The sequence below is a fragment of the Corvus moneduloides genome, chromosome 5 (genome assembly GCF_009650955.1).
Source record: "Corvus moneduloides isolate bCorMon1 chromosome 5, bCorMon1.pri, whole genome shotgun sequence".
NCBI lineage: Eukaryota > Metazoa > Chordata > Aves > Passeriformes > Corvidae > Corvus > Corvus moneduloides.
In genome coordinates, this window is record NC_045480.1 from 3,932,217 (window position 1) to 3,958,881 (window position 26,665).

The 26,665-nt window shown below is 37.7% G+C and overlaps 1 protein-coding gene across 5 annotated transcripts in view; it reads left to right on the forward strand.

Moving 5' to 3' along the window:
* Window positions 1–26,665, forward strand: part of CTNNA2 (catenin alpha 2) — a 466,491-nt gene that overhangs the window by 396,055 nt on the left and 43,771 nt on the right. For all 5 annotated transcript variants that reach the window (XM_032107990.1, XM_032107992.1, XM_032107989.1 and 2 more), the window contains 4 exons: window positions 7,922–8,014; window positions 8,277–8,433; window positions 11,399–11,599; window positions 24,551–24,702. In XM_032107990.1, the coding sequence (XP_031963881.1) occupies window positions 7,922–8,014; window positions 8,277–8,433; window positions 11,399–11,599; window positions 24,551–24,702 (603 nt within the window). The remainder of the gene's footprint in view (window positions 1–7,921; window positions 8,015–8,276; window positions 8,434–11,398; window positions 11,600–24,550; window positions 24,703–26,665) is intronic.

A 26,665-nucleotide genomic window follows, 5' to 3' on the forward strand; every position in this document is an offset into this window, starting at 1 on the left:
CTGCAAATTGACCAGAAAGGATTAATACACAAACTTCAGAGTTTTGTCGATGTACCAGACTAATAAATTCTTTTGGCTATTTTGAACACTTTGGAGCATAACAGTTACTGTTTTTAAAGGTTCTGTTGTCTGTGACAATGTGTCTGACATTTCAGAGATAGTGCTGTAGTTTTTGTTGCGTTCGTCTGCATTCTTTATTCACTGGTGTTTCACTATGAATAGACCAGTTATGGAAGAATGGTGTCTGAAATTCTTTACCTATTATCAAATTAAACAGAAAAGTAACCCAATCCTGCTAACAGAGCTGAAAAAGCACTGAGATGGGTCTCTGGTCTCTGACCTCTACAGAGGGAATTCTTGTCGTTGGACATTTTACCTTTGCTTTCTGTGAAAGGAAGAAAAAAGTATGTACCAATGTGATGTAAAACACAGTTTTACCTGTAACTCAGAAAGTCAGTAAATTAATCACTTTTAGCTAGACTGTCTAGTCTCAGCAGTCATGTGAGTGATGTGGTTTAGAATAGGATATCTACTCCACGGTCCACCTGAATAGATGGACAACAGGGAACAGATCCCCTTCATCTTTACAAGCTGCTTTCTTGCAGGAGAAAGACTCACTGCGTTCTATCAGTGCAATGCTATATTGCTCAAGGCCGGTTAAATTTGAAGTACAAATCTGGTCTTAGTTAAGTCCTGCTCTTCTTCTTGGCTTACTCCAGCTGTTGTCTGTTTATTTCTTCAGCAGTATGTGCACATTTATAGAGAGAAAATTCAGAAATTACATCAAGGTAGTGAGCAAATCATTGAAGGGAGGAAGCTGAGTGCCACAGTCTGCTTCCCAGCTCCTGGGGGAGTGAAGCCCAGGAGGGAAGCCCTTTCCTGCTGTCCTCATCTCCCAGCTGGCCAGCTGGGAGGCAGATAGATTCCCCACTAGTTCTACTGTTTAGTTCTATTCCAGCTGAATGGCTCACAAACACACTCTCAAGAAAACAAGGGAGTATCATCCATAATTCCTAAGGGAGTTTTCTGTCACAGCACAAAGCCTTTCCACTGGTTTCAGCTCTGAGGATTAACATCCACACCCACTTTTTTAAAGTCCTTGAATTTCAAGCTATTTAGAGATCCAGTGGAACAGAGAACCCCTGACAGATGTGGGCCTGGATTTTTAATTGTGAGATTGGATCTTCAGGTCAGAGCTGGGGCAGTTGCTGTCAGGCCCATTAGTTCCAGCTGAGAATGCAGTTGATAGTTCTGGGCAGTGCTCCACTCCAAGTGTCCAACAGCATTTCTTGAATAATTTTACAAATGAAAGTAAAGTAAATCTGAAACCCCTGAAAAAAACTGAAAAAGAAAAAAAGTAAAACTGAAACTGAAGTAATTTCCAGAATTATTTTTCTGAGGTGTAAATTGGAGAAATTGCTCCGAGACAATAACCTGCTCTTTCTTTAATCAATTTGCTTTCTTCTGTTTTCCATAGAGAATTCTTGGGATGATCCTGCTGAGAAATCACAATAACCTGGAAAGTTGGTCTAAATTCAGAGATTGTCCTGCTCTTCTTCTAAAAGGTCTTTAGGCACAGTAGGGGGTTTCTTGTGCTTGCAATCAGGCACATTTATCACAATTGAGGCTCATCAGTGTAGCATAAAACTTTGACCTGTTTCAGGAAGACAGAGTTTTTTGATCATGTTCCATATATAAAAGGAAAGGAAAGAAAAGAAGAGATGGTATTTACTTCTACTATTTTTTTTTTTATTTATATATGAAATCATTATTATTTTCTGGTACTAAAAGCAAAGGATCAAACATATTACGATACCTTTTTCTTCTGTTCTTTACTGGCAGCTCTATAATTGAACATGAGCCAATGTTGGCTTCTTTTCAGTTATGAAAATAGTTAAGTAGAGGAATTTTTCAAGGTGCTTCATTTTTAATCTCCCTTTTATTCCATCCTATAGGCCATAATTATGGCATGCATCAGAATGATCTTGGAAAATGGAGGAGGTTCAGATTGACTTAACACTTCATTGAAATTGTCTAAAATTAGGTTCTTTTCATTTAGAGTTGAGCTTTCTGTACACATGAGGCTTCCAACACTCTTAGGTTTCCTTCAAAAATCTCAGACGAAGACCCGCTGAATTTATTGAAGTCGAGGTACTTGGAACATTACCAAAAGCAGAAATCTTTTAAAGCTCTTCTGAGTAAATCTGATACAGAGGAAGTCTGAAGGGAGTTGGAGCGAGTGGAAAAGCCTCATTCTTGTAGTAAGTATGAGAGAAAATGCTGTTGACCTTTTGAGACTGAAAAGAATTTTTCATGGGTTCAGTGGGCAGCATATAAGACATGAAATAAAACATTCAACTGTTGTGCTTAAAATGCTCTGTAGCTTTCTAACACCCTGCTGGTACCAATCTCCTTAGATACATATTGGAAATGTCTGAGCAGCTCATCTTAAATATGTTCAGGGTTGGTGCTAGAAATTTTCAAAGCAAACATCAAACTCGGTAAATCAGCTCATTATTAATTTATAAAAGAAATGCCTTTTTTTACCGCTTTTCATGCAGTTAGATTTTTTAATGATGTGAAATGTATGTACAGGTGAACAACTTAAAAATTCATCTCTTATTTAGAGATATAAATGATTGATATAAATGAGAGAAAATTGGCCATATTATCCATTATGAGGTTCCCCCAGGCCATATGGAGTAGACTCTGAGGGAGAGGCCACAGTCTAATATTTTCATGGCAGTACAAGCTGGCACTTCAGTGCATGATGAGGAACAAGAATCTGCTGCAATGTGTGCTCTCAGTGACATTTTGATTTTTGGCACTTGTTTGTGTATGTGCAAAAACATCCTGTCTAGTGATAAATAGAGTTTTGCTCCTAATGGAATGCTTGAGTGAGTACAGCGAGGATAAATAAGTTGAAGATCTTGGGTAACTTGGCTTCAACTCTGCTCTCCCTTAGAAAAAATTCTCTTATTTGTGGCTCCATGAATGTCACTGGGCTGCCTACAGCAGTACCAACATTAATATATGTCACAATTTTGAAGGATTCAGAGATTGAAACAATATCTGGATAAATTACTAAGTGAATGGATAAATAATTACAAATAGTTAAGGTACCACAGTTCAGCAAGTTAGGTCTCATCAGCTGAGCATGATGATTATTTGCTTGGCTTTAGTCCCCTGTGAGTGCTACAGAAGTCTCTGACTTAAACCACCTTCAACTCAAGCTGAATCACTCAGAAAATTTCAGCTTCTCAAAGGTGTGGTGTAGACACATAATTTTACCAGTGTCTTGGGTTTGTGTAAGTTACTCTGCAATTTCCTAAATAAAGAACAACTTGTTGCAATTTTTTTCCTCCTCATACTTAATTAAGCAATTAATTACAGTGAAAAAAAAATAGAGAAATAGAAAAATATGAATAAAAACAATTTAAAAAGAAATCACACATTTACAAAAGCTATGGAAAACTAAGAAACTAAGATAGAAATAGATTGCATTCTCTGCCTTGGCATGGTTAAATGGTTGGGGAAGCTGAACAGAGCTTTTTCGGTATCATTTCTTCTAAGCAATTTATGGTGGGAAAAAGGAATAAAAGGAAAATGTTAAAAAACAGGATATTCTGCAGCTTTTGTGTTGCTATTGCTCTTTTGCTGTAGCTTATACTGCTCCCTTTATTTACATTTTTGCTCTAAGCAATAGATTTTTCTTTTGGGCCTTTTCACTTCCGTTGAATTCCAAATGGCCATGTTAAATCTTTGAATTTAATTTTGAACCAGAAGACAATGGATTCTGGTAGTCGAAAGAGCACAATACATCTTGATAGTCGTAGTTACCTTTAATAGTACAAAGGGCTCAAGTCAAAAATGGAAATAGTCTCATTTAAAACCACAATGACAGGTAACTACACCTGATTTTAATCATTGTAAAAATGAAGTAAGTTGATATGTAAGATCCTTGATTACTTCTGTAGTTTGGAGTGCAATTTTGTGGCAGAAATAAAGTTTTTCTCTCCTAAGGGAACAGTTACCACGAAGAGTAATAAAATTTTGCATTAGAAACAAAGTCATTCCCCACCCCAATCTGCTATCCAGCAGGAAACTGAGGTTGAAATACAATGAAACACATGCAGATAAATTTTATAGGAACTGGTCCTGTATGTATTTTAAAAAATTGAAACTAATGGAACTCCTTGCATGGTTAAGGACAGATACCTGGCAAGGTGCAGAACTGCATCTTGGGCTATCAGTGCCACTGGTAGAAATTAATATGGAGGAGTTGGTTCCTGCTTTTTCACATCTCCAGTTCAAGGATTGGCTCAGTGGATTTGGTGATTACAGAAAAATACTGCATCGCTAGAGCTGGATGTTTATTTTCTTGCTCATTACCTCTCCATGCTCTACCAGGACAGGTTTAAGGTGTTCAGCAATTGTTTTGATGGTATAAGAGTAGGTTAGAGGGCCTGAAATTCTGGACAATAATGTTCATCTACACAGCAGTTTCACTGGTATTAAGTTCTCCACGCATTTTTGAGAATGATTCGCAGTTCATTGATTTTGGTATTTAAAATGTGTTCATTGATATAAATACTCTTCAGACAGTTCACATTGATCTCAATAAAATCTTAAGTTCTCCTTAGGCACTCAGTGAGTTCAGTGTGCTCAAGGAACTTAGTAAACAGAAAAAAAAAAAGAAAAATTAATGAATTACCTGGTTGCTTCCACAGCCTCTCATGAAACCTCCCCTTCAATGCTTTGGTGGAGACAGAGCATTTGAAGTGCAAAGGTAAAGGCTTCAAATCAAAGTTCTGATAAATTGGCAGCTAATACACTAATACACAGCCTTTTTATTTTCCTTTCCAAGCTCTCTGCTCCATCCAACCCAGGAGTGGCACGTTTAAGTAATTCCCAACCTCAAAAGTGGCTGTGTTCTTCACAAAACATGTTGTATTAAATATGCCCATGCAAAACAAGTTATAATGCACCAGTAAAACATCTTTTATTTCAGTAATACATTTTTCAACAATCACCAGGGCCAGCTGTAGTCTAAGTTTAAATAATAAACCAAACACATCCGGAGGATGAGTCAACCAGGCACCTGAAATAGCCCCTGGAAGGGACTCCCTTTTTTATACATTGTCCAAAGGGATCAGTTTGGCATCTACTCCAAATGTCTCAGCTAAGTGGGGTGCAATTGTGTCTTAAGTTTTTTTGTTCATAGTTTTAGGTAGGAAAAATATCTGAAGTTGCTGAATTTATAATAAGCTAAAGCAGGGGGAATTACCTTGTGGTTTCTATCAAGTAAGAGCATGCATGTGGACCTTGCTGTGTCAAGAATAAATTGGTAGTGACTTGACTGTGCATTTGATAACAAAGTCAATCAAAGTAATTAAATCGTGTGGTATCTGGTGATTGAGTGCACCTAAACTTCTTTGTTTCACAGATCCATGATTATGCACTGAAAAGCAGTCTTAAGCAAGTAAAGACTATTTCTTGCCATGTTTTAAAAATTAACTTTTGGGTAAAGTCATAGATTTGTAGTGCAAAATTCAATTTTATCCAGATTGCATCTGCCGTTGTGGAATTTGCTTATCTCTATGTTTATTTGATTTAATCAGATCTTGCTGTGGTGCAGGCTGGCACACTCCCTGCTGGATTGTGGAATGGTATTGCTGCCTGACTGCTGATGATTTATGCAAGGCTTAAAATATACCACAGAAACTATTAAACTTTGGATTATAGATGATGTGTATCATTATTTCTTTAAAACAGATAACTGCAATGCTCTTTGCTATATATGTAATGTAGCAGTACGTTATATTTGTACTCCTGTGTTAATGCTAACTCCCAAAATGATGTACTGAACTCTATTTTACAAAAAAAAAGGGGAAAAAAAGATTTCTCTGGTTGTGCCTGTATCCTTCTTGGAAAAACAGGGAACTTTGCAACATCCAAATATTGTCTCATCAGATTCTATTTAAAGAGTAATTAACAGACACAAAGAAGAAATAAGTTTTACTTTTGCTGATTATATCTGCAAAGTTCCCTTCCAGAGGAACTCAAAGACCTGCTTTATAGTTTGATGGTCATTTCATGACACCCCGCCCCCTTCAGTCACATATTTCTATCTGCAAAAAAAGTAAATGTTACATCTGAAGTCTTAGGACAAATTCTTATCATGTTCATCACAAAATGTAAGGGCAGTCTGAAAAGCCACTTAGTTCTAATACAGGAAGGTGGCACTTGCTAAACTTAATATCATTTACTAGTTTTTAAGTCTGTAATTTACACTCATGTTAATGCATTCTAAATATTATCCTGCTTAGCTGTTTTTTCTGGTGAAGATGAAAGTGGTTTGTTTGATGTGTGCAAAGAATTGACTAGAGAAAATGGTAAATTAATTGGAAGATGTCAGCTCAGGAGAATGTTTTTGACATGAGGGCTCTGAAGCTGTTAACAAACAGACCAACTCATTTGTCTCATCATGAAATGAAAATAAAAATCACAACATTATGATAAAATCTTGACTAGGAAATACCTGCAAGACTCTTTGAAGCCTTGGGTTCTTTTCTTGCCTGGGCTTTGGCACTATGATAAATGCAAGCCACGCTGCACAGAACTGGAAGTGAAATAGGCTCTATGCAGAACAGATGGATCAGGGCTAAGGCAGGGATGTGCACTGCAGATGAGAACAAATACCACAAGGGGAGACTGGAGGAAAACTGGAAAGGTGGGGGCATTTGAACTAATTCATGAATCATTTCCAACTGATAGCTATGCCTTCAGGCACAGTGAATAATATGAAGGAAGCATATTTAAAATTTTATAAGTTTATTTTAATAAAGATTAGAATAAAGAGCCATAATTTTGGATGATTAAAAAACCATCCTGTATTTCCCCATCCCAAAATGTACCTTTGTGATTTAAATATCACAGTGTGCACTGGGACATGAATTGCTGTTTGAAAAACCCATGGCAGACTCATGGAGTTGGCACAAAGCTTTTGGGAATGGATTTTTTTTTGGAAGAGCTCTGTGATCTTTGTGCTCCTCCACTTGAATCCAAGCCACAGAGATGCAGCTCTGCTGTGTCTGGAGACACAGTCTGATTTCTAGATCTCATTCAGATGTCTCTCCAAGTCTTTATCTTATCCAAATAGCCGTCAGTCTTATGAGGTTCCCAAAGCTGTGCCAGGGCAAGTAAATGTAGATTTAAAGAGCTTTGAACAAGATCTTCAGTCCTGTATTACAGAACAAGGCTTTCAACAGGGATATTTCACATCACTAGGTTACTTTAGTGTTGCTAATGGATATTTTACTGTGGGGCAGACAAACGCATAAAAAGAAAAAAGTCCAAATAAAATTAAAATTATTTTAACAAGATTTTAACATAAAACCATCAGAAACAATGAAGATATTTGAGGGATATGTAACTTCCTTGTATCAGTGAAGGTATCGGTTTTTCTTATGGGTTGAAAAGTATGATTCCACATCTAAGAACATCAAAAATCCTTCATTTTGCAAAGCTCAGAGTGTGTGGATGGGCCTGATCACTTGTGTTAATAATGAACATGGTTCATAAGAGGAAAAAGAAACTGAGAAAAGGAAATGTACAGATAAATGTGTGGCTGTTCTGCATTCCCGCTCAGCAGATAATTTCCAAGCTATAGAGGAGACCGTGAAACACTTGACAGTGAACGAAGATTCTGAGAGAAATGTAAAGAAGATGGGTAGTTCCGTTTGCTAGTAAGGAGGTCATCTACGTGGGTTTCTGTTCACCAGTGCAGAAGATGTATTATTCCTCTGGTATAAAATTCTTTTATTCCAGGCAAAGCTCAGTGAGAGCAGAGAAAGGTATCAAATGGCTCACTTGCCTAGAACTTGATTCTCATCCTGATGATTTCATGATTTCATTGCAGGTTGCAAATCTGGCCTGCTCTATCTCCAATAATGAAGAAGGTGTGAAGTTGGTCCGTATGGCAGCCACACAGATTGATAGTCTGTGCCCACAGGTGAGTTAAGATTCCTGCTAAAAAGTACTTGAGAACTTTTTTAGCACTTAAAAGCATCAGAAGAGGAGCACAGCCTTGTCTGTGTCATGAGATTGTTGCCTGATTTCCACAAACTGTGAAAAATGCACCCATGTCTTAAGACCCTTCATATCAAATGCGTTGTAATGCTGTATTTTCAACGCAGTCCATAAAACCTATTTGCTCTTTCCCTTGCAAAAAAAAAATTGCCACTCTTCTTCTAACAAATGGGTTTGACTAACAGGTAATTAATGCTGCACTCACGTTGGCTGCCAGACCCCAGAGCAAAGTAGCCCAGGACAACATGGACGTGTTTAAGGACCAGTGGGAGAAACAGGTGCGAGTTCTCACTGAGGCTGTCGATGACATCACTTCAGTGGATGATTTCCTCTCTGTTTCAGGTACTGGGATCAAGGGACTTTTCTAAAAATACCCACCTAAATTAAAGTATTGGGTCAGGGTGGACAAAAGCTGTAATTACTAAAGCATTATCAACCTGTTAGTCCATTTCTATCGGAATGCTGATCGTCTGTACTCAGTAGGAGCAACCATGCCATGTCAATTAATCCCTGGTAGCAACAGTTGGCTTTTCACCTCCCAGAAAATAGTATCCTGTTTTTGCTTCTATTCCTAGAGACTCTTTGTTTCAACTCAGGCACAAAGTAGGATTTTGGTCACTTTTTAAAAATGTGTTCAAGACCTGTGACAGGCTGAGAGTATTTGTAGAAATTGTTAGAATCCTTGTGCAGTTGTGGGCAAGATGAGGAAAATTAACTTTACAGAATCGTGGGGTGGTTTGGGTTGGGAGGGTAAAGAAGGGATGGAGAAGAGAAGGACACTGACCCTGGGCCGCAGTCTTTTCTCCATCCTCCTGGTAAAGTGCTTCAGCTTGTGGCAGAGTGTATTGTTATAATATGGTCATACCCAGTGAATGCTGTAATTGCAAGGTAGTGCATGGCTTGGGTTAATTTCTGCTGCAGAAAACTCACATTCCTACTTCACTTAGAAGGGTGAATTTCACTTTGTGGGTAAGGACATAGAGAGTGCCAAGAGGGCTTTGCTCACTCGAATTGCTCAGAAGGGCCAGACTTCATGAGGTAGTCTGGCTGAAATACTATGTTTCATTCTACATTATTTTCCTTGATGTTTCCTAAATTTTCTAATAGAAGTTTGTGAGAAAAAATATTGGAAGAAAAGTATATTTATCCTTTAAAAATACTCCTTAATTTTCTTTTTTTTGCCCTTTTTATCTTGTTTGGTTGTATCCTGCTACTCTTATTAACAGGGAAATGGTTTGGTTTAGTTACTTACACTCCTCTGTTCAACAACCCAGCGAGTGTTCCCTGCAAGCCATGGCAAGGAAATGAAAATGAGCTCTGTGAATAAAAGGGTACTTCAGAATATGGGAGAACATAGATTTTTATTTGAGATTTGAAGCTGACAAACACTTTCTGGCAGAACTAGTTCTAAGTGAAAGGGGTGATGAGGCTGTAAACTTCAGACCCAGTCCACGATCCGGCATTGGAAATCTGGCTCAAATGTCCATTTTCTTGGTTTTTTGAGGACTCTGCTTACTCCAAGTGCTTGTATCCATAAACAAGAAGTAATTTGAATGGATGATGGGGTTTTTCATTTCTTTTTCTCAAATCTTAATTCTTTCTAACAGGGTTTTGACTTAGATCCAAACTTTCCAAGGTGGCTGAGAAGTATTATTTCTGTTAAGTTTAGAGTGTGTTTTTTTCCTAATTCTTTGCATAGACATCTCTGTTAAACATGAGGAAACAGAAAGCCTGTTGCTCTTGCTATAAAGCTTGGAAGCCTCAGCTTACACAGGGTGTTTTTATTTTTGGATGTTAAAGCAGTGAAGCATTCAAAATGCCACTATCTGGTTAAACGTACCTCCTGAAATGACACCTCCTCCTCTTCATATTGACTCTCACATTTGATGTTATGTTTTAGTAACATGGTGGCTACCAAAAGAAAGCTGACCATAATTTTAATAAGTTATTTTATAATAAGTTATATTCCAAATGCGCTGTCCAAATCCATACATCACTTCTTGTTGGGCAAAATTTGTTTGTGCCATGGTAAAAGCAATTGGTGAAGTGGAAACAGTGAAGAAAAATTTTAACAAAGCACTGCTTTTTCATTCTGAGTAGGGAGCGTTTTAAACAAAGAATTTTGCTCTGCAAGTTACTCAGATTCACAGCTCAGGGGACTCTCAGTTTCCATCCAAAGTTGTTGCAGAGTAAAATTCGCATCATGTAAAACATTTCTGAAACCCTCAAATGATCCAACCTTGGAATTTGTAATGGTGAAGATTAGTGAGTCATTCTTTTTAGTGGCAAAGGATAATTAACAAAAAACAGTTGGTGAACTGATTAATTCTCTTTTACTACTACTACAAATAACATTTCAATTTCAGTTTAGATACGTCTCTAGCAGAAAATCAAGTTGCTGTTTAGAGTTACTGAGTTTCTCAGATTGAGTTTAGTCAGATATGAAGTTCAGTTGTGGTTTTACTAAAGTTATTTTTGACTCTACTGGCTGATGGGAAATAATACCTGACCTAGTCAAAATCTTCTTCATGCTTTCACATAATTTGTATGTGAGAATACTACATAAATTATGATACTGCAGCACATGAGAGCAGACGGCCTGATTCAGAGGCACAAAAATAACAATGCAGCTCCCAAGAATCCGATAAAAGTGCTTTATATCACCTCCTCTGAGCAGAGTCACTGTTGTCAACTCTGGCTTCAGAATATGCACAGTCACATATAATTTTAGTGTGTGTTATTAGAAATTCCCAGCTTATCTCTGGCATAGATGGAGTGAGGGAGATGAACTGCTCATGCCCAGGTTCTGTGCTATCTACAAAGGCCACTGCTGTTGTCTTTTCAATATGATTTATGTTCTTTTCTGACTTACTGAGGCAAAAAATGAGCCAAACATAATAAACATTTATGGGAGAGTGTAAATTCACCTTCAGAAAATTGCCCAACTGTTTATTAGAGAATCTACAAAATATTTGACTGCTTTCCCCTTTGCATTAATTTTAATTACAATTTCATTATGATAAAATTCAGTGTGATGTTTGAGATATTAATGTGACTGGTTTTCAAGGAAATTCAGGTTGGGTCTCACAGCAGAGGAAGGATGATGTAACCCAGTCCCTAGTAAAGATAAATATCACACTGATTTTTACTATTATGTGACAGTATCACAGAAGGGCATCTGTTTTGCAGCCTGGATAAAGATATATATATATATCAATTTTTTAACATACTGACATTTGCCCAAATCAGTAAGCTTTGCTATGAGGAAGAACAAATTAAATGAGCTGTATTTTCCCCTCCATCCCAGAAAACCACATCCTGGAAGATGTGAATAAGTGTGTGATTGCTCTGCAAGAGGGGGATGTGGATACGCTGGACAGAACCGCAGGTGCCATCCGGGGCCGTGCTGCCAGAGTCATTCACATCATCAATGCAGAGATGGAAAACTATGAGACTGGGGTTTACACTGAGAAGGTGCTGGAAGCTACCAAACTGCTCTCTGAAACTGGTAAGTTTGTTGAAATGCTGAAAGAATTTTTGAAATACTCTTATTTAGTCATTCAAAACTTTCAGTTAATTCTCTGAGATCCGTGACTCAGAGGGAAATCTGTACTTGAAAATAAGATATAAACAAATAAATTCATGGCCATGAGTGTGATTTTTATTCTCTACTCAATGCTGTTGCAGAAGTCATACTGACAGGAGCCATATAAGAGAAGAGATTCAGTAACACATCCAGACTAGGCCACTACATCAAAGCTTCTATGATTTGAATAAATAATACACAGCCTTTTCTTCTGAGTCGATTGATTGTGTATTATGTGTCTCCAGAAAATCATTGCAAACATTACTCTTTAGTCTGTGCAGGTGAATGTACTCGTTGATGACTGAAGTGTTGCTAAACAAAACAACTCAACTTTTCATTGAAAAATACATATAAGCAACTGAAAATGTACCACCTGACTGAAAAAAATAAAAAAGTCTGCTAGATTGTATGAAATATGTAGAGTATATAAAAGTAGAAAAGTCTTCTAGATTGGTAGACTGGGAAGAAATATTCTTTTTTTTTTTCAATCTGTTTTTGCCTTGACAGAGCTGGGATTGGATTCATCTCAGTGTAGGTGATTAGGTCTGTGCTGGTCATTTTAAAGCCCTTTATATCAGTGCTCTCAATAATTCAGTGCAGGCAGTGCTACCAAGTGCTCTCATCTAAAAGCAGTGGGTTTGGGTGGGTTTGGGTGAATCATGCTCTGAATTTCGTTGACTTCACAGACTGGGTCTCCACGCACTGATCAGGTGCCCCTGGTAGGATAAAGATGCACGAATTGTGGGTGTCTGGAAGTGTCTGAGCTGATCCTCCCCTGCCTGATTGCACTTGTTCATCTGGGGTTTAAAACCATGAGGATTATTTTAGAAGGAACAAAGGAAAATTGCACCAGTTCAGGACACATCCAATTTGACTTTCAGACAGCCCAGGAATTGCCCCGTGAGATGGAAAAGCAAAAACTATTGTAGATCTGCAGTCTCTGTATTTGCTTAGAGAACAGGAATCAACAAAATCAGCTAAAAAAGCCTGATTTTGGGATGATTAAATATTACTTGTGGTATTGTAGCCCCCAGCTTAATGTCAGTCTATTTTTTCCTACCCAACACGAGATCAGTGGAATAAGTACTGTAAATTTAGCTTCTTTTTAAAAGTTTATGAGCTGGTTTTATGAATCCACAGAAGGAAAATAATCTCTTCCGTTTACATGATAAACATATTTTGCTGCACTCTTGTGTTAAAGTCATCTTTTGGTCAAGAAGGGACTATGAAGAATTCTTTCTACCATTAAGATTTCTTTATTAAACAAAACAAAATGTATGCTCAGGCTTTTTATTGAGCTAAAATTTGTGACCCAACATTCTATAACTTTTTTTATTAAAAATTTTTCAACAGGCAACTATAAAGTGCTGTTCTATAGATCAGTAATACACACAGAAAATACTTATATTCCATATTTAATTCACTTTTTGATACAATTCGAATTATAACTAAGTGCTATAAACTCTGGACTGAGTGCATCTTGACAACATCAACGTGTTAATGCTGGGATTCAATAGGTAAGAACAAGTCCCTGTTCCTCCAAGTCAAAATTATTACTTATTTTTTTCTTTTATAAAGTGTAAATAAACTTGTGAGTATTAAAAAAAAAATAAAATATTATGTTTACAATATTAAGAACTTTGTATCATGTACAAATTGTGTAGCAGTAGTTCAGGAGACAGAATGGGCCCAAATTCAATGAAGCTGATGAAGCTTAAACAATTTCTGCCAGTTGTGAATGTGGATAATTAATATTAGAGCACAATCTCTATCTGCAGCTTTTCAGGCCATTTACAAAGGCATTGATTATTATTTCTCTAGGAATAAAAAAAGTAGAATTTACTGACTCATTTCATCGCCTTAGAATAAAGTGGTTAAAATGGAATTTAGACCCCCCCTGTGCCGTTCTGGAATCACCATCCTTGGAAGTGTTCAAAAACGCTGTGGATGTGGCACTTGGGGACAGGGTTTAGTGGTGAACACGGTGGTGCTGGGGAAATGGTTGGGTTCGATGGTCTGAGAGGTGTTTTCCAACCTCAGTGGTTCCATGATCTGGAATGTATGAATGCATACATTTATTTTTATATTTTTTCAATTCATCACCACTCCTCAATCACTATGAGTTCCTGCCCAGATTTTACCAAACACTCAGGAATGATGCCAGTGATTTATTTGGATTCAGGTTCCGCCCACAGATGTGCACATCAAATCTCTGTGAGAAGCACAGTCATGAACATCTCACTGTTTTCATATTTATTCCTTCTTTTTTGTTGTTTTTTTAATTGACCTTAATTTAATTTTAGATGAAGTGCTTTTGGAAGCTGGAAAAAATGTAGCTAAATGATAATGGAAGGGAAATAAGCACGTTACCTTCCTCTTGTAATTATTATTTACTTTTAACTGTCAGCTCAGAAAAGGAAAGCCTCTGTTAAGCCTCTTCTTCCAGAGATTTCACTGTGTTCTATCAGTATTAGGTTGGATCCACAGTGGAGAAATATGGATACAGTGTTTTGGAAAGACAAACACCTTGCTAATGGTTTTTTAGGGAGAAAAAATTAATCTCTCATGAAAATGACGTTGATAGTTTCTGAGGAATGGAAACTACAAACACTGCTTTAATAACCAGTCTCACCTCCAAGTTTTATTTGTTTGTCATTTTAATTTGCAGCCTTTGGAATATATGGGGTGGTTTTTTTAGTGTTTCAGTGCTTTGTTGCCTGTGCTTGTCTCACAAACTGCCTTTAAAGCCAAGTACTTGGTAGAGGCTGGGTTCTTATCTCTGGCAGCAGTATTAAGAGTGACAGACTGGTTGATGTCCTTTTAAAATTGAGTACTTCCATTTTCCTTTAAAAACCATAACAAAAACTCAGCTCTCACTTGCTGATTTTCTTATAAATCCAAGATGAAACCTATAAAACCAGAGTCCATAGGGCTCACTGGGAACAAACACTAAACTCATAGATTTTAGTGGATGTTACTTGTGCAGGAGTAAACTAGAGCTTCAAGGTTCAATTTTTTTGGTTGATTGATTGTTTTTGAGGTGTTTTTTATTTGTTTCCTTGTGTTTTTTTTGTTTTGTTTTGGTTGGTTGGTTGACAGTTTTTTTCAGGGCTCTCTCTTAAATGCTGCATTGGTATTCAGATTTGTGGAAAGCTGTGAAATTATCCTGTTGCAAGTTGTCCATGACGAAAAAAATAAAAGGAGAGAAGGGTGGAAAGGAAAAGAGAAGAAAGAAAAAGTTAAAAACAAGGATAAAGGCAAAAAGAAAGGGAAGGAGTAAGAGGAAACAGAGTAGAATTTCTGTTTGAATATTGAGATCTCTCATCCTGCTCAGTACCCAGAGTGACCAAGGCCAGCTGAGGACTCTCCCGTTGCCTTCACCGAGGAGGACACTGAAGTGTGCTCAGCAATTATCTCAGAAGCTCTAAAAGCTGAAGGCAAGAAACCATGTTTCTGAACAAGTAAAAAGAATTGTCCCTAGAAAGAAATCAAGGAACAGGCAATGAGTCCAGATGCTGTTTTTCAAGATTTTTGAGGTTCCAGAAGGAGGGAAAAAGAAAAAAAAAAAAGCTGTGACATTCTTTAAAGGTCAAGAGGATTGGATTTAAGCTGGGAAAAATGGAGTAGACTTTGCAGGGCTGTGGTAAAAGGAAGTGAGTGGGAAATGAAAGTGAAAAGAGCAGAACAAGTCAGACCAGAACTGCCTGGGAAAGGCTGTGAAAACTTCCCAACTTTTTTTTTTTTTTTTTTTTTGCTTCAGTTTGCACTGGGCTGCCTGGAAACCATCCTGGAACAGCAAGTACCATACTGCTTGGGTTACTCCTGTGAAGGACACTGGAAATTTGAAATTGTCTGATTCACACCAGAAATTTGAGTTTCAGCTTTTTAGCATGTTTTAAAAATATCCCAGTAACTTTGTAACTCGCTGGTTTTAAGTAGGTCACTCCGACTTCTGTTTTGACACAAATTTTTTATTGTGTCTTTATCAGAATGGACTAAAGCTGAAAATCAGCATTACTGGCAATTCAGCAATAAGCCTGTGAGAGTTTTATCAGTGTGAGTAGGGCAAACTTTAAAGATATTTATCACTAGGAAAAGGCAGCTCAGTGATGTTATCAAAGCTAATACTAAATGTGGGAAAGATGGATTTTTTCAGCAGTGATATGAAGGGAAACAAAATGTAGCAGCAAGAAGATAAATTTAAGCATAGCTGTAATCAAAAAAACCCCATATTGAATCTGAGGGAGAGCTAAAAGATGCAAAATGGAGCCTATTTAAAAAATAAATGATGTTAAATTCATGTTTTATGGGAGTTCAGGTAGTTACAGTAAAACTTATGGGTACCATCATCCTGAGAAGATGAGATCATTTATCCCGGAGTTTTGATCAAATGATGACTTTTATTCTGCAAAGTACTGTAGCATTTTCTTTAAAGTTTTGCTAAACTGAAATCCAAAGGTCAAGGTGTCACCACCAACAACAACAGAAAAATTAATGCATTATTAAAGAAAAGGTATTTTACAAAAGGACCAGAGAACACCCAAGATTCTGTTCCACTATTGCTTGGTTTGATCCAAAGAATTTTTAACCAGAGAAATTCTGATCAATATACAGAAGAATACACTAAGAAATCATACAAAATGCATTATAAAGCAATTAAAGGAGACCTAAGAGAAGAATAGATCACCACTGCGGCTCAAAGCTGAAATGCTAGTTCTTTTTCTCTCCAGTTTTAGAGTTTAAAAATGGAACACAGTACTAAAGGAGAATATAATGTAATTGATTTAGATTTTTAAAGCTTTTCCTAATGTCCTGCACATGCAGCTGTTTGGCAAATGGGTAACCATGGGGTGAGTGTTAAGGCCTTTGATGGATTAAGAGCTGGTGACAAAGCACAAGCAAAGCACAAGTGGTCATTTCTCAGCAGGCAGAAAGGGAAATCCTGTGACACTTCAGGGTCAGCACCGTGGTTGGTGTTCGATGCATTAATTAACAGGTGAATAGGCAGCAGCAAGATTTGCCAAAAGGAAAATGCTGTGTGGGCTGGTTGGGAGAGAGAAATGAGACTAAAAGATATTTTTATTTAATTTCTCTAGGTAAATGGAGTAATTAAATCTATATTATCCACATTGACAGGAAGGTTCTGAGTTAATTCATCCTCTCAGAAAAAATTGTGGCATTGAAATGGGCAGCTGAGAAAAGATACTTTTTCCATGCACAACAGCCCTCACATCAGGGCTGAGTATGTTAGGCTGTGCTCAGAGCAAGATATTCACTGAATATCCCAAGTATGTATTTCCACTTTGTTCTCCACAACCTAAAGATCTTCCAGAAATGGAAGAAGGTCAAGATAAGGATTACTCCTTAATCAAAGAAAATTCAAGACTTAGATGCGCATTAACTCAGTGAGAGTTTGAAAAATACGAGGATTATCTATTTTGGGTGTGCCAGACACCTTATATAATGAATAGTTGGTTAATATAATAGACATTCCCATTTTCATAAACCATTATTATTTAGTTGCTGTTCAAATCTGTTCTCAAAAACATTTCATGCTCTTAAAAGCCACTTTTTAAAATAAGGAGGGTGGTGGTGGTAGAAGTAGAAAGAAATTTAATGGGTCTGGAAAATAAGGCAGAGAAATGGAATGAATATCCATCCACCAACTCCAACAGAATGTTTTGTGAATACAAGTGTGAATTGTACAATAATGTTTTAAAATAAAAGCACTGGTCTTCCTTGCATCCCCTTGCCTACACACACCTACATATTGATATACACAAACTTACAACGAAGCCAGGGAGGGTGGTTTGCTTGTTACATAACCCACTTTGTGTCCAACAGCATGAGACTGCTTTCTTGAGGGAATTTTCTGAAGAGTTTGCTTTTATTTGAAATATTAATGTGAAGGGAGTTCTTTTTGGCAGGAATAATATTTTGGGGGTGCTCACTGTGTGTAGTCTTGCACAGGTAGACAGGAGAGTGAGACAGCTGAAACTGGTGAGTCAGAAATGTCCCTGCAGCCGACATCTGTTACCCTCCTCTGTCCGCTTTGGGATGTACCTGTCCTTAATGCCATGCTGGCCAGGAGGCAAACAGCACTTACCTGGCTTCTCCCCTGACATTTATCTTTCTGTGCATGGCAATTCAGTCAGGACAAAGTTTGAAGGTGTGTTTTTCTCTCTTGTGTGTGTGTGTGTCCCTGTCTCCCAACACTTGGTGCTCCAGACATCTCATTAATTTCTGTAATGTCCATCTCATTGTCCACCTGGACTGCACATGAGCAAATACATTTCTCCCATTCCCATGCCAATCTGCTTGGTTGCATAAACCCACAGATAATGTTGGAGCCTTCTGGGAAGTGCCAGAAGACTTAACACAAATGGGCCAAAGGGCCAGGACTTGGTCATAAATTCAAGGAAACCTGGGAACATTGTTTTTACAGGCTGTGGCCCAATCAGTGTTTGGCAGTGAAGGCTGATTCTTCCTGAAAGTCTTGTGTTCGCTGCAAACTGCTATAGGGTGTGGATATTCATTATTTTATATCTGACTTTTAACCATTTCATCAGGAGAAAAGTGAATCAGTAAATAGCAGGAAGGGAGAAGATGATCCTGTGCATTGGATGGTGATGTTCCTTCCTTCTCTGTGCCATAGCACTCTGCCCTAATTTTGCTTTTCCTATTTCCTGAGTCACCAGTGTGAGACACATGGGGTTTGATACCCAAAACCGAGCTGGGGAAGGGGCTGGAGCACCAGGAGCAGCTGAGGGAGCTGGGAAAGGGGCTCAGGCTGGAGCAAAGGAGGCTCAGGGGGGACCTTGTGGCTCTGCACAACTCCCTGACAGGAGGGGGCAGCTGGGGGGGTCGGGCTCTGCTCCCAGGGAACAGGGACAGGAGGAGATGGAACTGCCTCAGGCTGGGCCAGGGGAAGGTTTAGAATGGGATACTGGGGAAAGTTTTCTTCGCCCAAGGGCTTGTCCAGCCCTGGACAGGGGTGAAGTCCCCATCCCTGGAGGGATTTAAAGCCATGTAGATGTGGCACTTGGGGACATGGGTTAACGGTGGCCTTGGCAGTGCTGAGTTAAGGGTTGGACTCCATGATCTGGGGGATCTTTTCCAAGCCAAACAATTCTGTGATTCTATGATACATTATGTAATATTTCAGTAGACTTTTATAAACCTTTTTCTTTTCAATTAGCAATATAGTAGTCATGACTGAAATGTAAATTATATGATATGAGACCAGGACTTAAAAACATTTCGTGAAATATATAGAACCTTCTGATAAGGAATGTGCAGTTCTTCTAGAAACAGACTTTGACAAACACTTTGAGCTAAATAAGGTATCCTTATTCATCCTTCAGATGAAACCGAGCAACTGTGCTGTCTTTGACAGAGGATGTCAGATAAACCTTAGGAATTATCTTTTAAACACCTGTTTTAAATACTTGAACTTCCCAGTAGACTGCATTCTTTCTTCAGTTAAGTAAATTTATGAATTATTTAAATAAAAAAATAAATTCAAAACCCCGAAAAATCAACTGAAGAAATTTCATCCAGAGCCCTGAAATTTTTAAGCTGTTAACTTTGTGAATTTTTTATACTAAAACCTCTTAAATCTGGATAATGGCTGAGCTTTTTTTCTAACAGAGCATCTTTTTTATTTTTGCAATGTAATGGATCATTCATGGATTTTTTTCGTTTTACTCTCTCCTGGTAACCTTAAGTTCACAATCCTGCCAGTCACTCTAGATAATTTTCTTATGTGACACAAATGACTCTGATGTTCAGGAGAAGTACAGACATTCTCAGGGATCCTGAAACTTTTAGCAGTGTACTGGTCCAAACCTTTAGACTGCCATGTCATTCTTGGATAATCTTACCCACATCAGACCAGATTTTTATAACCATTTAAGGGCTACTTAGATAAGGTGATTGGCACTTTAAATGATGGGTCTGATCTCTGAACATGGCATGGGGAAAATCAGTTTTCTCAAGGACAGGTACAAATGCTTAAATGGATCCAGAGCTATCAGGGCCAGCCAGAGGGCACATCTGGGTGCAGTGGGGTACAGGAGAGCAGTCACTTCTCTGCAGCTCAAGTGTCTGGTTTGTCTGAGGACAGTCTGGCTCCAGGAAACAACCCCTGGTCTTTGAGAAGGGTGCTTCCCTTGGATCCAAATCCCTGGATACTAGAAAGAGTCGAGTAGGTGCTCATCTTCTGAAAGTGAAGCTCTGAGAAATAGCTCTGCTGGTGCCATTCAAAAATAGCCAGACAAATGCCCCAAAGATGAGACCTCTGGGAACCCTTCCATGCCAGTGAGATTGGGATGGAAAGGAGTCTTGTGGTGCTCTGCCTGATTCAGAGTCAAAAGTGTTCCAGGACTGGGTGCACAAATGGGGTTGATTTATGCCTAAGCTTGGTTGTCTAAAGCAGACATCTGGTCTAAGCCAAACACCTCCCTCTCTGTTCAGTGGGCAGAGGAAAATCAGAATTTTATCCAGTTGAACTTGAGTCTTTAAAGTAGGCTAGGTGTGATTAATTGTCTATGGAAGCATCTACTGTTCTCTGTCTGGTATAAGGAAAGAGGTTTAAAGCTTTCAGTTGTATGAAGTGGGACAAAACCAAACCAAATTTCCTGACTCCCATTAATGCTGCTAAGAATTAGAAACCCATGCACCTGGAGGGTCCTTGACCTTTATTGCTTTTTTTTGTGTCTTAATTATCCCTTTCTACATTTCTGAACATTCACATCTACTTAAGATTCTGAGGAATTCAAGTTCCTAAATAATAAGGCCATAAAAGTGCAATAAATCAGCAAGGCATTCATTTAATCTTGCATATTAATGAAACTTTTTGTTCTGATGCTACGAACAAGAACGCCCAAACATTTTAAATTTTTTTATCTCAATTTTATTAGGTAACCTAACATTTCCCTCTCTGTCAGGGATCTTATTGTTCCCATATCACTAAACAAAATTTGCAGTGATGCTTCTAAGTACAAAAATTGCAATACAAACTGATTGCCATAGGAGAGAAAGTCAATAGGAAATATATTTTTAGAAAACAGATAATTATTTGATAATTTTAGTATGTAGGCGATATGGAGAAAAACAAGAAGACCTTTAGAGAAAATATTTTCTTTGTGGAGCAGGGTGGTTCACAAAAAATTACAAGTTCGATCAAGGTGTGAATTCACACATGGTGATGTGCTGGTTTCCTACTGTGCTGATAGCAAAAAATAAAAGTATAATTTAAAAGAATTAATCAATTGATAAAATGGAAGTAATTTCAACTTTTCTGATTCCCAGTATTTCTCCAGCAGCCATTCAACCTAGATTTTGTTGGCAGTGGTCTTGCTTTCAGTGCCATTTAAGGCTTTCTTTATTTTGTTGGAATGACATAGTCAGTGAATTAGAAGTGTTGCTATTAACTTGGGACCTGATTCTGTCAACATTTATGCAGGTGCCTAATTAATTCATGTAGTTAGGCTGAGAGATGTTAATGGACTGCATTTTTCAGTCTAAGCATATGTGTGAGTGCTTTCAAGGCCACAGCTCAAGCTAAGAAACCAATGTTTAATTTTTCCCCAGAAGTATTGATTTGCTTCTGAATCTAAAATTTATAGCCAATTTCTCAGTGCATAATAAATGAATCATTCTCTGTCTAAAGCATTTACAAGTTTTAACTCCAGATACAAGCTCACACCTTTGCCTGAATTTTACCTGTGGTTCTTTCACCTTTGGCATAAGAATATCCTTCTTTGCGTGGTAAATAATAGAAAAGAAAGACTGGAGGTTTTTTGTCATGGAGCTCATAACTGGAGAATAATACAGATCTCAACCCAATTTTCAATTTTCAAAAACTTCACTGCATTAAATGACAACATATGCTTAGAGAAGCATTGAGTAATAGCCCCCTATTAAAGGTGTTTTTTTCTTGCTTGTCTAATCAAAAGTGAGCACTGATCTAAAAATACGATTGGCAAGCAAGCAATTCATAAAGCAGTTTAATACCTATTTCCATTTCGAAACAGCTGATGATGTTCATGTGTAGTAATGTAAATTAGGGACTAAATTATAGCCAGGTCTGCAAAATCAGAGCCGATGGGAGAAGCTTCCACACCCAGTGGAGGTAATAAGTGTGGTCAGGAATGAATACCTCATGTTCAGGAATATTAATAAAATGCAGCTTTCCACCTTACAATCATGTAATTTAAATTTCCCTTGTTTTGGTCTAAGAATGTCACGTGTGGCCATGACAGAGATCCCCCCAAAGTCCAGCTGTGTCATATCTGCCTTCCCTACTGTCACTGCCCTGTCAAGGGAAAAATTGTACAAGCTTGGTGCAACTTATTTCCACAAATCTGTTGCCTGTCCAGCATCTGCTGATTATTTACAGATAATTAAACATTAATTGCTCTAAGTAATGTTTCATTTTATTTTTGGTTGGTGAAATTATGCTGAATATGTTATAAATCTTCCTTCCTTTCTTCTCTACCTTTACAGGAACCTTTATTTAATGATTATATGCCTTTATCTAAAATAGACAAGTGGGTTTTGGGTTTTTTTTTTCTTTTTCTAAATCTGTGTAATTTTCACCCTGTTTTTCTTGAGTTCTTGAAGATGGTTCAGAAATTGCTTTTTTTTCTTAAGAACTACAGGGTAAATTTTACTATGCTCTGTTAACTTAAATACAAATTTAGAACTTAAATTTCTTTATGCTTATGTAGGTGTTCTTCAAACTGCCCATTCCTAATTCAGGCCTGTTGCACCTACTATTAATTATATCCAATACCTGACCACCTCTGCTAGTTAGGAAATTTTAGACAGAAATTTTAAGTTTAAATTTAATTTAACCCTAAATATTAATGTTCTTTACCTCCTTTTCTTTTTTTGTTGTCATTTTTGCATCTCTAGTTTTACTTATTTTATGCCAATAACCCAAAATAATTTCTCTTTTATTCTTTAGGTTTTCTTGTTTTCATTTTATTTTTAATGACTGCTTTTTGATATTCAGGCTAGAGACTTCCTTATGCAATCATATTAGCCTCCTACTACACTTTCGAGTGTACTGTTAATTAAGGTAATTTGATATATGCATTTATTAAATACTCCTTCCAAAACTTCCAGCTCTCTCAAACTCTTTATCTAATTAAAATGTTTCCCCTCTGCCTGGCAATGTTTTGTTAATGTTTACTTTTTTAAGGTCTATTGTTGCTGTCACTTTTTCCTGTTTCTCCAGTGTATCCCAGGAACTTACTGAATATTATCTGCATGGAAAATACAGTTCTGTTCTTTCATCTGTCTATATGAACATATATATATATATCTATAGGGATGTGTAAACAAGATTTGAATTACTATATCCCTTTTAAGATTTCCTCATTTTCATCCAATCAGTAATATTTAAATGCCAGAAAGTTTGAGCTCGTGGTTGCTGCCACTTGTTCTTCGAAATGTAAACTATTCTTGAATCATATGTTTTTGTGGTTTTACTTTAAATCAGACAGTAAGATGCATAAAATGTAGTTTTCATTATGATTAAAATAAATTTAAGAACTTTTAGTCAAGAAGAAAATGTGATTTCCTACTACAGTAGAAGTTCCTAGGAGAGACTGTCACTGCTCTTGGTGAAAATAACACTGGAAATTCCCCTTTGTTTTCAATTAGTTGAGTTCGGGTTACCAATAAGTGTATTAAAAACAGGGTTTAGGGAAAAGATGGGCAAGAAAGGTAATATTTTAACAACAAAAAAAACCACAACCAACTGACTTAGGAATCATCTTTTCCTGTTCTTTCAATTATATTGCCAGAATAGTAAAGTCAGTGATACATGATCTGGATACCGAAATGCTAGAATAAAAGTGATGTGAATATGATGAAAAAATGGCTATCTATAAATCTTAAATTTGATCCAAGTTCCTTAAATTCTTAAGAATTAATCCAACTGGATTTTTCATCCAGGTTTCTAATGAAACATTGATTATATTTGTCCTCCATGAGCACAATCTGCCAATATTAATGTTAAAATTTTGAAGAGGAGTAAACAAGTACAGGAATGTAGGTGCATTATAACCACTGATGTTCATGGTTGTAGGATTTGGGTTTAAGTTGTTAGAGGACTGATTTGGGAAAGATGTATTTTCCTGCAGACACAGTGTGCAGAAAGTGATTATACCTTCAAAGGAATCCTCTGCAAAATGTAAAGAAAAGCTTCTTGCTACTTTAAGCAATGCCCTGAAACCATTTACAAAAGTAGATAATTGCTTTAAATTGTATATTAAATAAGTTCATGCCACAGTTTATAATATTGTTAGCCAATACCTATGGCTATTTTTTGTGTTACATACATGGTGATAGTGAAGAAACAGAAGACTCATTTTGGTGTCTTCACAAAAATAATATCCTTGATTTTGCATTTTGTCCCTTATTATTATTATTTACTATGAGCTAGACTGTAAATTATGTAAATTAGCGGGTATAATGGTTACAGTTTGCTTTGCTCACTTGATATAAATATGTACTGTGCTCATTACAGGTTGTAAAGCTTTTAAATGAACTTTACTGACTGCTCAGGTATCTTGCAGCCTTTTAAAAGTTAGTAAATCACAGTTTTTAAAGCATGTTTTCTATTCTTTGTACAATTGGAGGAGAGAATATAGAGGTGGTTGTTTCTGTGCTGTCAGGTAACGTGCCAGAGCTCTCCATGTGGAGGGTGGGCACAAACCCATCCAGGAGCCTCCCTGTGCCTGGGAATTGCCAGGACAGCATGTGCCGTGTCTCCTGGAAACTATCCATACCCGAGAGCAGTGGAAAAATGCTCAGGAGAGAAGGTGTCTAATGCTGCTGCCTTTCCTTGTGTTAACCCAGTGATGCCACGTTTTGCTGAGCAAGTGGAGGTGGCCATTGAAGCCCTAAGTGCCAACGTGCCCCAGCCCTTTGAGGAGAACGAGTTCATCGACGCCTCCCGCCTGGTCTACGATGGAGTTCGGGACATCAGGAAAGCTGTCCTGATGATCAGGGTATGTAAAGCACCTGGGAGTGAAAGCTGGGATTTACTGGGAGGTTTCATGGATAAGAAGAATATAAAAGCTCCTCGGAATCAGCCTTGTGTTGTAATAAGCCAGAAAAGCTTGACATTGAAACAAGCATGAAACTAAAGTATGTGCAGCAACAAAAGAATTAGTAAATAAAGAGATGAGGTTATTTAGTAGATGAACCACAATTAATATGTTAATCAGCTAGAAGATTTGATCACAACTGCCAATAGATGCAAACTTCATTACTGTTTCCACAGTAACAGCATTAATTTGCCAAGGTCTTCAAGGTTTGTGTAGATTTTTTGTTGTTTTGTTTATTTGGTGGTTTTTTGCCTAATGTGTGTGTGCTGCCTGGGATGTGAGGTAAGTCTGGTTAAAATCTAAATGAATAAATAAATTATCTTGCTGCTCCAGTGAGCTTCTGCAGGGATGGTTTCAAATGTTTACTGAGGTAAAAAATGTGTCATTTCAGTGTTGACTAACCAGTTGATTCAATTTGCTTAGACATCTTTTAATAAAATAAACAAACAAATAAAAGACATGACAGAACAATGTAATTATTGTGAGAGTAGGTGGGTGTTGCTTTTCACTTTAGTCAGCAGACAAAGACTCAGAAAAGAAAAACAGCAAAACAAGCCTGATTTGGACACCTCTTCAGCAACTGAAACACTTTTTTGAAACCGAAATTACCTTGAATTAGCCCTAATGAAAACCATGTACAAGTAAAGCTATGGAGAAGATCCCAGAGGAAACTTTTGAGACAAGTAACAGGGCTAAAACATGAATTCATCCCTTTGAGCAAACAGGTAACATGCACTTGTGGTTGTGAGTGTATTATGGCACTGATGTAAGACTTCAGGCAGTTGGAACACTCCAAAATAGCTCAAATTTAGTCATCTGTCACTATGTATTAACATTTACAGAAGAAGCTTTTGACAGGCTTAATTTTATAACTGCCAAACACAAATTCCATTCTCATACCCAGTGCTCATCCCAGGTGGCCTGAATTACAGTCATGGCTTGTGCTGGGGGCAAACCCATCCTGTTCTCTGGGTGTGCAGCATTAGAGGATTGGCAGCTCTTCTGGAAGGGGAGGGAAATCTTTACTTGAATTACTTCCCTGTGAGGGTGGGGAGGCCCTGGCACAGGGTGCCCAGAGAAGCTGTGGCTGCCTCTGGATCCCTGGAAGTGTCCAAGGCCAGGCTGGACAGGGCTTCCAACCTGGGATAGCAGAAGGTGTCCCTGCCCGTGGTAGGGGATGGAACTGGATGATCTTTGAGGTCCTTTCCAAGCCAAACCATTCAATGATTCTATGAAATGAAAGATCTGCATAGTAAAGAATCTCAGTTTTCCCTTTGATTTTCCAGTTTCTTCATCTGTGCAGCAGTTTCCAGACTTTTCTTAGGACAAGAACCACTTCTTAAGAGATATCAATCTTTTCTAGCCATTTTAAATGGTGATTGTGTCATGAGACACAAGCATCAGGTGGGTTCTCCTACAAACCCAGGTTTCCCCATCCGCTACATAGAGTTCCAGCTTCCATCACCCCCCTGTACATCAGAGTTATCCCCAAGAGTTTGCCATGACATGTCCATCCTGGTGAGATGTTTCTAATTTTGAATTTTGAATTTTGGAGGCCTGATCACTTACTTTGTTGCTGCCTGACTGTTCTGTGTACCTTGAGAGCTTCTCAGTCTCCTTAGGAAAATCCCAAGTTATTCTAGCCATTGTATCACTACTACTTTTCACCCCTTGTATGATACGAGCTAATGAATTCTGCTTGCCCAGATTAGGAAGATTTATTTTTGCCTTCAGACAGTTTATTTATGGAGCTCAGTGTGATACTCCTTACCCAGGCAGAGAACTAAAGCACATAAATGGACCCATTATCCATATGAGTTAACTGGAAAAATCCACATATATAAGCTTACACAGACCAGAGTTT